The sequence below is a fragment of the Caretta caretta genome, chromosome 10, assembly GCF_965140235.1.
Source record: "Caretta caretta isolate rCarCar2 chromosome 10, rCarCar1.hap1, whole genome shotgun sequence".
Taxonomy (NCBI): Eukaryota; Metazoa; Chordata; order Testudines; family Cheloniidae; genus Caretta; species Caretta caretta.
Window position 1 is genome coordinate 13,633,525 of NC_134215.1, and position 13,894 is coordinate 13,647,418.

The 13,894-nt window shown below is 38.5% G+C and overlaps 1 protein-coding gene across 12 annotated transcripts in view; it reads right to left on the reverse strand.

Moving 5' to 3' along the window:
• SUN1 (Sad1 and UNC84 domain containing 1) overlaps nt 1–13,894 on the reverse strand; it is a 62,041-nt gene that overhangs the window by 16,974 nt on the left and 31,173 nt on the right. For 6 of the 12 annotated variants that reach the window (XM_048865903.2, XM_048865911.2, XM_048865906.2 and 3 more), the window contains 11 exons: nt 13,367–13,489; nt 12,195–12,254; nt 10,810–10,893; nt 10,331–10,441; nt 8,654–8,752; nt 7,830–7,923; nt 6,478–6,536; nt 5,078–5,223; nt 4,702–4,938; nt 2,901–2,987; nt 837–880 (listed from right to left, as the gene is read on the reverse strand). In XM_048865903.2, coding sequence (XP_048721860.1) covers nt 837–880; nt 2,901–2,987; nt 4,702–4,938; nt 5,078–5,223; nt 6,478–6,536; nt 7,830–7,923; nt 8,654–8,752; nt 10,331–10,441; nt 10,810–10,893; nt 12,195–12,254; nt 13,367–13,489 — 1,144 coding nt within the window. The remainder of the gene's footprint in view (nt 1–836; nt 881–2,900; nt 2,988–4,701; nt 4,939–5,077; nt 5,224–6,477; nt 6,537–7,829; nt 7,924–8,653; nt 8,753–10,330; nt 10,442–10,809; nt 10,894–12,194; nt 12,255–13,366; nt 13,490–13,894) is intronic. The other 6 variants (XM_048865907.2, XM_048865909.2, XM_048865913.2 and 3 more) reach the window with 6 other exon arrangements.

Consider the following 13,894-nt stretch of genomic DNA (forward strand, 5'->3'; position numbering starts at 1 on the left):
TCACTCTTGGGAGCTGTCAGGAATTTTTTGTTAAGATGTTTGTCGGAAAATGCCAATTACTCAAAACCGAAGCTTTTTGTGGAAATGTGTTAATTTTCACAAAATTTTTGTCAGGAAAAACTTCTCAGATCTAGGATGGAAATTCTAGCCAAAAAACAAGAGACACCCACCCCACATTAGTCAGTACCCTAGTGGTTTAGACACTCATCTAGGATGTTGGCTCCTCAGCTTCAAGTTCCTATTCTTCCTGATTCAGAACAGGGACTCGTATATGGGTTTCCCACATCACAGGTTAGTGTCCAAACCACTGCTTTACAGTCAGTCTCTCTTTGCCTCAATATTATTCATACAGAGTGGAAAGGCTTCAACAGAAGAGATTTTGGAGAGGTTGGTCAGGGTCTTATTTTTTTTCCAAAGGCCGTGGCTTCGTCCCAATGCAGAATGAAACCAAATGCCAAAACCTCAGATTTTTTCTGCCAAATACAATTATTTTTTTCTGGCCAGCCCCACTCACCCTCTTAGAGTGGTAGTGAATTTATGCCTCATACCGTTCTAGAGAAATAAGGTGCTTAAATAATGGTCAGATATTGGGGGTAGGATATGGGACTGTTCAGAGTTCAGAGCTGGTCTTCTTGCACGGATGTCTAGAATCTCCACCAAAACCTATTATAAAAAGGTAACACTCATGCTGACAAACACTTCAACAAAACTCAACTGATACACAACAGGCATTAGAAAAGGATAGTTACCATTGTAGTTCAGTGAACGATTCCTACCACCATCAATTAGTATCAGGATTCAAAATGCAACATATTAGACATAGACAGTAGTCATACCTCACTGTTCTTGTTTGGGTTAGTTCAAGTTCCTTCTGGATGTCCTGATAGATATGAAAAATCTGTTTTGAGAAGTGCATTCTTTAACTTCAAGATTGCAAATAAGGATAATTGCCACATGAAGAGGACATGCTTGGTCAGCACCCATAAAAGATTACATTCCTAAATAATTTAGTTTAATGTTTCTGTACATGCATTTGTATAAATCATTCTATTCCAAATTACCTGCTTTATTGATCAGAATCTGATGAAGAGTGATCTGTAGCTTAAAAAAACAAAAAAAAAACCCACCCCTCACCAAAAAGACAGCTAGTACAGATCAATAGGACTATTAAAAACGCAGTGGCCCAGTTCATTGGCACAAGCTGCCATGAAAGGGATCAGAGAGAGATTCCTAGGTTTGGATCTCTAGTTGGCAGGGACTTAAATGTTTTCTTCCCTGTATGAGGGAATGGGAGTACAAATCATTAGGTACTACTCTGCAAAGATCCCACATAGCTAATCTAAGATGTTGGGCTCTCCTTTGTTACAGGACAGTTACCTGTAAGTGTGGCTTTGGAAGGGGAAGGACGTAAATGAGGTGAAAGATCTCCAGAGATATCTGCTCCCATCCCTGTATTGGGTGAAGCAGCATTCACATAGAGATCTACATTTGGGGACACCAGTACTGATCCTAGGTATGAAACTTTCAGGAACATGCAAGAGAGATCTCAGAACTCTTGCTCATACAGCACAGAAAACAAAGCACCAGATACTAGGACCTCAAACAGGTTTTGGCACTAGTCCAGCCTGTGCCAATACAAAGTGACCTGTACTTATAAGTAAGGCTAAGATTAGGTCACAGAAGTCACGGAATCTGAGACATTTTCTGCTTCAGCCTTGTGGAAGTTAAATAAATGTATTATGCTAATGAAAGAATTAGGCTGTGTCTTCACATCACAGTTCGCTCAAGTTATAACTCAAGTGTTACCCCTAACTCAACTCCTGTCCACATACAAAAAATCTTTAATTTGAGTTAAATAGTGCTTTAAGCAAGCTGGCTGGCCTGTTGGGGGTGGGCTGAAGCTTGAGCGATGCTGATGCTCAAGCTAGTAACACAGTGGGAATGCAACATTTTAAATAACTCCTCAGAAGCTAATCCAGTCACTCTGCTAATCCAGTCATTCTGTGCTGATAATCAAATCACCCTGTGTAACTCCCGAGGGTTGTTCTGAAGAGAGGTTGCCCTCACTGGAGTGTACTCAAGCTAACTGTTGCAGTGAAGACAAGCTCCTTAGGGCATGGCTACACTTGGAGATGTAGAGCGCTTTGAGTTAAACCAGCCTTCGTAGAGCACAGTAGGGAAAGCACTGCAATCTGTCCACACTGACAGCTACAAGCACACTGGCGTGGCCACATTAGCAGCTCTTGCAACGGCCACAGAGAGCAGTCCATTGTGGTAGCTATCTGAGCATGCAAGTGGCTGCAACGTGCTTTTCAAATGGGGGAAGGAGGAGTGATGTGGGGGGGGGAGGGGGGCTGAGAGCATGTCAGCGCTCTACGTGCCTTGCCAGTGTGGACGGGTAGCGAGCTAGGGCGCCAAGGGGCTGTTTTAATGCGCTCTAACTCACAAGTGTAGTCAACCCCTTAGAGTGGGGCTGACCATTCAAGTTTCATTTTCCAGAGCAAGTGAAAGGCAGTAGGACCAAACAATTTTACTTGTGAACCTGCTGCATTAAAATGAATACCAGTTTTAAAAATCTGAATTCAGTTATTTGAGGGTTTTTTAAAATGTTTTTACTTTGACAGCCACTTTAGATGTGCAAACATGAAACAATTTCAGCTTCCTGCACCTGCAGACAGAAACCTGTGTCTTCAGCCTCTCCAGAAACAAGAGGCGGCAATTTTAAAGAAAGTTTGGGCACTGCAGACTTAAACTTGATAACTGGAGTGGTACAAGATAGATATTGGGAAAAGTTTACTAAGCAACATTTCTATAGACTGAAGTTTACTCCATTTAATTTGTAAAGTGGCTATGCTTTGGACTCACTATATGTAGGTAGGAAGGCAAGAGCCTTTCAGTACCTCAGATTTTGCAGAAAGTTTTCCAATAAAGTCTTCCAGTGTCAAAATGCGCAATTCATGTTCTTGGTGTAAAGCCAGAAGATCAGTCTTAAAAACAGGAAAAAAATGTTCGACTTACTGAGAACAAAAATAGTCAAACTGCTGTTAATATCTTTAGTAAAATCATTACTTTCATGTTGTGATCATGCCAGATACTTTGTGCATACAAACCAAGGATTAAATATGTTTGAAAAATGCTTAAGTCCAATTGATTTTTGATGCCAAGCTGTGCTACATTAGACTAGCCATTTGGAGATAGCCCTATGAGATCAAGAACACGAGAAGGGGGCAGGCAGTACTGCTGACAAAACTACATGATGCTTACTGCTTGCCAGTTGGTGGGGCAATATCAGCAGAAATCTTGAGTTCCAGATGCTAGCACCAAAGCTAGAGCCTAATACCAAATTGGGCAGCCAATTAATTAAAGGGCATATGGGCTAGTAAAAGCACTTTTTGTGGAAAAACACAGTTTGTCAGATTAAGATTTGAACTCTTATGTAGGCTATTACTTAGTAGCCTACCCAACTTGTTTCCTGTAGTGTTTCTGGTTTTGTACTGAAAGTTAACTGTAACATGAAACGTTAGATGAGACTTTTCCTAAAGATTTAGGACAGTGATTCTCAACCCACGGGCCACTTGCAGCCCAATCAGCACACAGCTGCAGCCCACGTGACAGCCTCACAGCCATACAGGTAATATATATTGTATAGATGTGGCCCACATAACAGAGAGCTGCCTATGCAGCCCACAATGGTAAATAGGTTGAGAACCACTGATTTAGGAGCTCAAATCCCACTGAAAGGCAATTAAATTAATGATCCTAAATAACTTGGGCATTATAGGAAATTCAATCCATCACCTTCTGATATTAACAGAGGGTCAGAGTGGAAGAAAGAGTTGAAGGAAAGAAGTTTATTAGTAGTACGCTATAATAAATACTGTCCCTAGCATCAAAAGGTTTATACACATTTATATTCAGAATGAAAAGTATAAAACGTGTTTACAAATACAGCCTACTCTAAGCATTTGACTTTTCATAAGTGACAAACCCTATCATCCAATTGTGGCCTTCTTTCTTATTTCCGGTGCCATAATTTTACACTTATGTTATAATTACTATTTTTGTTACAAAAGTTAGGTAGTGCAAGTTAAACAGAGCTCTCTCTCTTCCCCCTTCCTCACATCCTAAAGACATCCAGCATCTGTTTTAGTGCCTCTTGCCTAAAGAGCAAGATTCAGGAGTTGCTGAAAGCCCTAGATCTGGTACATGGCAGGTCATGATATTGGGCTACCATCCACAGCCTTTTTTGTTGGTTAAAAAAAGAAAAACTGGAAGTTAGTTTCAAACGCTTCAAGGATTGGTACGCGAGTACTCCCTGTTTTACGAATGATTTATTAAAGCATCAACACAAATAAGTGCATTGACTGCAAGGGGGTATACATTAGACTGGAGAAGGGGATGGCTGAAAATGCAAATATTCTGATTTATAACTCAACACAAGAAGTATAACAACTTATAATTAAAAGTTGCTAGACTACTGCACTGATGTAGGCCTTAAAAAACAAAGGAAATAAGCAGTTAAGTAATTTCACACTCCAGCTACACTCAAATTCTCATTCTCAGCTTCAACTACCTCTAGTAATTTTAACATAGGCTCTTAAATACAACGTAAAAAATCTTACATATAATTTGGATAGTAAATATGCACTAGGGTTAGTACGCTAATTAAGAAACCATCAGAAACACTTATTTTATCTTTACCGTTGAACGTGCCATTTCCTCAGATTGCATTTCCTTAAGATGTTGGCCCATTACATTTTTTATTAGTATCAACATCTCACTTTTGTCATTCATCTGGGCAACCTGATCCTGAAGCTTCTCAAGCTGTAGCATCACTTTGCCATATTCTTCATCATTGTGATGACATCTGTCAGACATGAAGGCCATTTGCTTTTCCAGTTCACTCATACGACTAGAATCAAATAACTGTATGGGACCCTAAAATGTGAAGATTTATATATAAAAGAATTAAGTAAGCCCATTTACTCCATTATTCTTGAATTACAGTTTAGTTATTGGAAAAATCCAGTAGCCAAGAGTTAGAACATGCCTTTAAGAAATATACTAAGTATTTTACCTCTGGAGGCTGAACATAGTGAGAAGAATCAGGATGTGGTTTAAGAATCTGCAGAGGCTCATCTATTCTTTGTGTTTGACGTATGTTTGTCCAATTGAATGCAGGCAGTAATGAAAGGAAGCCTTCAAAGCCCCAGTACCATATACCTTAGGCAAGAAGATCAAAGAAAAACAAAAGCAAAAATTGTTTTTAAGAAGAGGTGCAATCTCAGATTTTATGATCATTTGGGTTAATACTTTAAAGCAGTTACTTCAGGACAGAAGCTATGTTATGTGTTTGGAAAGTGCACTTCACATTGTGGGCACTACCAAAGTCTAAACAAAACTAGATTTAAAAACAAACAAACTATGTTTAAGGGTGTTAAGGTTGCAAACTAAGCACTCAAAGGTTAGGAAATGCCAGAGTTAAGGTTGCTTGTGCAACCTTAATTCAGACTTCTTACGTGTATGCATTATGATACAATCCTCACATGATCACATAACTTCCCATGGCTCAGTTAGTGCACAAGATACATTTAACTCACTGAATGGCACATGCCAATATTTCTTCTTTATCCTCATTGTTCTATGTGTGGCCCATTATCTTATTTGTTGCACACCATCCAGATTCTGCACTGAATACAGAATTACTAATTTCCTTAGGAGTTTTTCTATGGGGTTTCCATGGTAGTCTCTTAATGCTTTACAAACATTAAAGCACTTATCTTCACAATACCCATGAGATTAGGCAGTATTATCCCACCACTAAAGCAATCCCTCTGGCAGCATATAAGTCCCTGCTCCAAAGAATTGAGACACTAGAGACAACAAAAGATTTTTTTGGTGAGGAGCAATTTTCCTTAGCCTCGTTCTCAGATATGACTGAATCATTTTAGGTGAAACTTAATAAAAAAATTTCATCTGTGGGCAGACATCTGGCATGGAATATTCTGCCCAAAATGTTTAAGTTAGAGAGAGTTACAACAACCAGAAAGACTGAAAAATAGAAAAATGTTGGGCCACTGTAACTGTTGATTATAAGCACTGCCAATAATAATGCAATTAGACTTATTTAACAAAACATCAACAGGTAATCTATGTGAAATGTCTTAATGGGCTCATTCCAGTTCCTGGTCATGAACGGGTTGTCCTGTAGTCCCCCTCAGAGATGGTCTACATATCGAAGGGGCACAGAAACTGAACTGCCTTTTCACAACCAGGGATATTCTTTCCATGTCAGATGGAAAGCACACTGGCAGGGCAATCTAAACTTGAATTGCTGCTGTCAGCAAACAGAACTTCAGTCTCCTGTGCTGTTAGCTGGACATCTTTCATAAACATCAAGTTCACCTAAAAATGCTAGTTTGATACATTTGTAATAACTATTGACCAGTTTGCACTAACAACAAATACTTCACATACCTAGCAAAAACAGCAGTGGGATGAGAAACAGTAACAACCTGTAAATCTTTGGAAGGCATCTAGAAACAGAGAAATAAATTTAACTTTTAATTAGACAAAGAATGGGTCTATCATTTTTAACTGTGCTCTATAATTGGTTGAGGCATTAGCATGAAATAAACCTAAACATGAGGTTCAATTTTAAACACTTAGAGCTCAATTCTGTGGATTGTATCACAAAAAATGCTGATATTTTATGACGTCAGCAATGGTATCTTGCCCAAATAGTTACTTCCCCCCTGCCCCCCAAGAACATGCTGGAGAAAAGAAAAATACAAAACTTATTTTACACAGTGGTACTACATTCAGTAATTTTGTTTTGTACCTAAATATTGAACCTGACATGACCAAATCTATATAGCATCTTAGAACGAGAGAGTCAGGCTTACAAAGCTGTACACACACACACACTTTGGTATGTGGGTTTCTATTTTCTTCATTGTAAATACATATTTATGTCCATAGGTGTTAGTGGAATGGAAGTTACTCATGTACAGGAAAAAGCAGACTCCAACTCATATAGTATAATAGACCGCATAAGAGTATAAATAATGGCATCTCATGACAGAGGTTAGTTCAGTTTACATTACAGTGAAGTGAAGTGTCTTACATTACAGTGAAGTGTCTTCACGTTGTTTAGAATTCAACAGCATATGGAAATACACTGCCCTATTCACATCTTAGATTGATCTAGCTTAAGTTTTGGCTACATAGAAATATCACGCTTTTTCCTCTAGTGCATATTACACACAGATTATGCATCTGAAAAGTACTGAAGTATACTTCTTTGACAAATTCATTATGGTTATTTCTTAATCTGTTAAGGTGGACAACAGACCTGTGTAACTAGTCTGACAATTTTTACTATTTGCTATGTAGCTGTTTAATCGCTTCACCCAGTACCTCATATTTAAAATGAAAATATACAGTATGCTCTGTACAGAAAGATGTGCAGCAACTTTGATTTAGAAAGGCATATTACAGATACTGACATACATGTGTCCCCCCATTCTTAGAATATTAATGAATATTGTCAGATCACCTTTTTCCTTTTTTGCTGAAGTGTATATGATTCTAAAGCTATAAACAGATTCATTCCTCAGAAAGACAGAATTGCTAAATAGCAAAGATTTTCCTCTCCCTCCCGTGTTTACACACACACACAGTTTGCTTTCTCCTTTTGTCACAGACATTACACTTGTATTCTTCAACTAGGATAATTTCATGCATTTTAATCACAACTCTTACAGCACAAATCTAACAAGTCTGTAACTCAGGGAAGAAAATTCTGTTTAAAAAATAAATTCACAAACCTTGTAAGAAGAAACACATTGAACAAAGAAATCAGAGTAACAAGTTGATACCATCCAGTTCCAAGCCACCAGAATACCCCAGAAGCTGCCTTCCCTATAAGAGAAAGGATGTATTCAATGAACTAAAAATGTAATTGTTACAGAATATATACTAAGGGAGACCAAGCAGAAGCACATGCAAATATGGCAGAAAATGTTTTGTGCAACAAACAGATTGTTGGGGTGGATGGTGAAAGGAAACACATGCAACTTGTTTTCATCTAAATTTATATCACAGCTATGTATTGCAACGCATTATTAACTACTCAGCACAAAAAGCCACCATGCAAGAAGATGAAATTTGTTTAGTAAAGCAATAACTAAATTTCATAAGGTTAAAACACAACACCCGTTCAGCTACGTTTAATCATGCTTTGCACTTGGGTAACCCCTTTCAACTAAAAGCCTCTATGAGCTTCAAAAAGGCATTATATTAATTTTGATTATAGGGATACCGTGGCACTGAAAGATTAAGAAAGTTTCCTAAAGCCATGGGGAGTTAATGGGAGAATCAAACAGGGCCCAGTTTTCCTCATCCCCCCCTTGTCTGCTCTAACCATTAGACATGTTGCCTTTCATATGAAGCAGCCTTGTTAATCTCCCATTGAATTTGTGAACACAGATATATCTTGTCACTGTATAGTTTAGCCTTTACAAACAGTAAAGTACCATCCAAAGCACAGTTGAGTCAGCATCAGTGAGGCAATCACATAGTGTAGACTCCTAGTTTGCCAGCAGAGGCAGAACACATGCAAAAGCACAAAACCAGAGATCAAGATAGTAACCTGGAGAAACAATGGCCAGCCAAAGTAGTGATAACATCTTCTGAGACATAAACCATCCTGTTGCTCCCACTGTTTGCAACACTTGTAGCACAAAGTAACCTGGTGTATAACAAATGAACTATATATATGTAATGTATATACAGACAACCTGACCTATCGTTTACAATAAAAGCAGTAGAGTAGAGAGATTCTTTAGCTTCTGAAGTTACGAGAATTACATATAGTATAATTTTAGTGTATATCCTCCAGTAGTTTGTAAACTTTTAAAAACATTATACACAAAATGAGTATTACTGCTAATAAGAAAATATGGACATAAGTGGCGCTAACACCATTAAAAGGAAAAAGACAATATGCTAGTACATAGACAGTTCAACATCCAGATTTTATCATCTGGGTAATTAAAATACCATCTTTTCAGAATATAAAGAGCCTATGTTTTATGGTACAATAGTCTGTCAGAAAAATGTCCTAATTAATACCCTTCAACCATCCGCTCTTTATTATAACACAAGTGCATATTTAGTCAGGCAACCCTTTCAAAGTTTCTTGGTTTTGTCTTCAAGTGTACGCTGCAAGTTTCTGGAACATTTAAAACTTCAAGAATTAATTCTTCAAGATCGTTATTTAAAAAATATTGACCATAATATCATTAACAAGAGGAGATATTGAGAAGCATAAGAATAAGAAAAGAATATGCCTTACTGAAAGTAAAATTACAAGTAATTAGGTAAATTATTGTTCATTTTTATAATTAAATTCAGCTGCATGTTTTATGGTATGACTGTGTCAGTTGGTTTTTCAAAGGCCTAACCCAAAGCCCACTGAAGTCAATGGAAAGATTAATGGCCTTTGACTCTGACACTAAGTGTAGATTTGTTGTTGTTGTTCTATAGAACTAGACCACCACAAATAAATTTAGAGGAATTCTAAACTTTAGATTAGCAGAGGATGTGCTGCTCAGTCTCTGAGGGGCACCAAACGTTACAGCTCAGTATTTTATAAAACCAGTTAGGTGACTGAAGAAATGTCTCACACTATTCTTCTTTGCTGCATGAAAATAGATTGACAGCAAATAGCTCTAAAGCATCTTGATGCCTGTGCCTAATTCAAGCATTAGTAGATCCATTTCATAGGATAGATAGTATACTAACTACATGAGAGAGTCTTGTAATAAATAAATAAAAATCAGGGTATAAAAATAAAATCAGGGTACAAAATAATAAAATACCCTATATAGGAGTTATCTTAATGTCCCTTTTCTCTTTAAATCCTGTTTTCCGTCCTTCCAGAAATATACACTTACGTAAAGTATAGCTTAAACACAAAAAACAAAACAAAAACTTTTGCTTTGTATTTAATACTTTAAAATACACATCATATGGTAATAAATTACTATAACTTCCTTTCATAGCAATTGTGCCATATGTAAACAGACTATTATATCTGCCAAGCTCCTCCTTAATCTAATCAGTGAGTCTAATATTGTAGCAAGTAACACATGGAGTAGAAGAGATTCCATGTAACTATTCTTCCAGAACATTTTTACAGTTAATTCAGCCTAATCTATTTTGAAAATTACAGTTCAACTAAAAACACAAAGCAGTAAGAGTGATTAACATTTGTGAGGTTGTGATGTAAAATAAAAGCAAATGAAAAAAAAAAGTGCAAGTCAACCTGCATAAGAAAAGGTGTGCCAAATGGTCCTTGCTACCCTTTTAGACCTTGAGGATTGCATGTGGACTGTTGTGTATGTTTCAAGATGTTTCTTCCCCTTACAGTCATCACCTGTTGGTTATGGTAACAATCAATTAATAGTGACAAGTTAACCAATAAAACTACTAACAAGACAGACATGTTCCAGTTACGTCACAGTATCATTTTCCAAAACCAAGAACTAAGGTAGGTAAGAAAGATTAACAAGACAAAATCCCACAGATATTTGCTCCTATAGAAAATGTTGCAGCAATACACTTGTGTGTTATTACTTAGCATCTAAATTAAAAAACACAAAACTACTGTTCAGGTATACAACTTCTATAGAGTTGTTTCATATCATCTAGATGTCACTGTGACATCCAGGACTCCAACCCAAAGCTAAAAGACAGAAAAGAGAAAACAAACAAACAAAAAAAAAACAACCCAACCATACTTACACAAGGATTCCCCATTTATACCAAGATGGCCATCCTCTTTGAGAAAGTCTTTTACATTCATACTTCCACAGTAATTCGAGTGAGCTGCAATACATGCAGAAAGAGGGTATAGAATTTAACTCTCTGGAGTCCAAAACTTCAGATAGCTAGCTTAACAAGTAAACTGACCTGATTTATTTAGTTATAAAGCCAAGCCACCTACAGGAGACCTTAAAAAGGTATTTGGTGTGTAAGGTGACTTGCAGAGGGCATGCATGTGTACATTTTTTGCAACTTTATGATGTCTAAAGGAAGCCCCTCTACCCTGTGGGTCAAACCTTTTTCCTTCTTGTTTTTTGCCTTACAAATATTAACTAAGTCTAGTCTACTCTTTCCTGGTTTTGCTGTGGTCTTCTTGGAAGTCAATTGGGTACTTGCCCCCTAACTGAAGGCTGCATCTGAAACAGTGCAACTGTTAAATAGGTGTTTAACTCACATACCACTGTGAAAATAGAATGAATTATACTGAAATTATAATTCATTAAAGAAATGCATCTGGTGGGTTTGTTGAAATACAGTTGTCAGGAAGAGAAACATTAAGGAGTGTGAGACAATGGGTCCTCAAACTAATTAACTTAGAGCTCCTACTGAGCTAGGAGATTGGTAAATGTTAGTATGCAAATAAGATATGTATGTATATTTGTCAGTTTCTGCTTCCTTTTGTCTCTTATGTTAAATTGGCTTTGGCTTATCTGTATAAATAAGTTAGCTTGAGCTTCTGCAGAAGGCTCACATATCTGGGTGCACTGGAAAAGCGCTTTGCTAATAAACAGAGTGGTCTGACAAATTCTGTGAGCCTTGAATCTGACTTTGACAATTTGGAGGTTCCACCGAGATGGCAACCTTCTTCACTGGGGCTGTGTGACTCCTGACCGTTCTTAGCATGGCCGTGGCAAGCTGGCACCTGGGCATTTGGCCTGAGGGTCCTCCGCCAGAACGGAAGGGTGCATGACCACAGTGAAGTCTACGCCATCGAACCTGTTGGTTCCCACTCTGTTCTGGTAGGGATCCCAGGATCTGACATCAGGAATCTGGTCAGGTAATTATTTCTGTGTTTTGTCCGGACTGAGGACTGTCTTGTCTCTGTGTCTATCCGTCCTCCTGTGGTGTGTTTGAGTCTGGGCGCCGTCTCCATCCGGGGATCGGCTGACCAAAGGGCTCCTGTCCCCATGGTCTGAGTGAGTGAAATCTGCACAATCCCAGCCGCACCGCGCCTTGGGGGAGATTCAAGGCTCACAGAATTTGTCACCACACACTCCCCCCAGTTAATTATTTGGGGAAGCAGTTTTTAACTGAATGCTTAATTTTGAGTTCTACTTGCTTGGTACCTGGGAAGTCAAACTTACCAGTTCTCCGTTTGTCTGTAGCACCTTCCAGGAAAGCTTGATTAGATAAGATCTGAATTTCTAATGAAAAAAATCTCAAATTCAGATCTAGCGGTCTACAATTTTTCGTGGAACACACTATTGGCAATGGAGAATTAGTTCAAGCCTCACCAGGTAGCAACTGAAACATGGATTACTTGAGGATGCGACAGGAGGAGCAGTTATTTTTAAATCTGTGTTCAGAACTGCTTTACACCTATTTAGTTCCAATACTCTACTCAAAAAACCAACACTGTTGAACACCCCCATCCTTTCAGTTGCGGACCAAGTGCTACACCACTTCCCTGGTTTTAGTGGAGAATCCAGGAGAGACCAGACATTCCCGATATCAGAAAGGCAGAAAAAGCATTACTGAAGGAGTGGGAGGAAGATGAGGAATCCCTTTCAGCTGAGCATGAAGGATACAGTTATTTTCTGTCAACTTTAACATAATAGTTAGAAGATTTACTCTGAGGGTATAACTACACAGCAACTCGACACCTACGTCTGGCTCGTGCCAGCCAACTTGGGTTTGCGGGACTATTTCATTGCCGTGTAGACTTCTGGGCTTGGGCTGGAGCCTGGACCATCCCACCTCACTTGGAGCCCGGACCCTCCCACCTCACAGGGAGCCCGAGTTGGCTAGCATGGGCCTGATACCAGTGTCTAGTTACTATGTAGACATACCCCGAGGGACAGGCAATAAGCACCACATTACAAACAGCAGAACAGCCTGCAGAGAAAGTGTTAATGAGGAGACTTAACCTTGCAGAACTAAAACAAACTTAGATTTAGGAACATGAAGCTCAAGTCTAGAGGAAGCAAGAAAACTGCATTTTGAAAACACTGAAAAAATTACAGTGTGGCAGTGTCAACCCCCCCGACCTCCCCCTGCCCATGCAATTTCCTGGGAAGAAAAGAAGACCAAACAGAAAAAAACCACACAGTTACCATATACCTGTATATGGACACTTCCCAAGGAAAAAAAAAGGTGCAAGTGAGCATAAGAGAAACCAGCCAAATTACTATGGAAGACACCATGGTGCAGCAGGTGAAATGGATGAAAAGCCACATAAGAAAAAAAGCACAGGGCTTTTTATTGAGGTAGTGGCTTTGGAGGAGACAGAGGAAGGGAAGACCACTAAAAAAGGTACCTTTAAATTCATAACCCAGGTTCAGCAAAACCATTTGAAATAGTTGCACTAACAGTGATGCAAAAGATGTTGCAGTATATTTGATCAATCGTAGAATCTTATTCATGTAGAAAGGGGTGTTTCCTATTAAAAAAGTGTGAATACAAAATTATTTCCCTACACAATTTCATTCTCCATTTATTAACTACTTGCATTTCCACCTGTTGATACCAAACTAGAAATAGCTAAAATTTTAGTTACTTATCCAGGGATACAAAATTTGTGGAAGTGTAGCAATTGTGAGTTGTGCTGGTTTGACAGGCCTTACTTCTGAACTTCACCATTTATCTATGGCTAAGTATACCTGAAGCAACAACAGTGAAAGTTTCTGGAATGCTGGCATGCCTAAACCATGGTCTGGAGTGACTGTTTTCCCAGGGCAAAAGGCTCAAGTTACAAGCCTTTCCTGGTTAAATGGGATTGAAAACTTGAAGACAGCTAATCACTTTTGCCAACATTTAAATTGTAATTAATTACCTATCTTCAGAA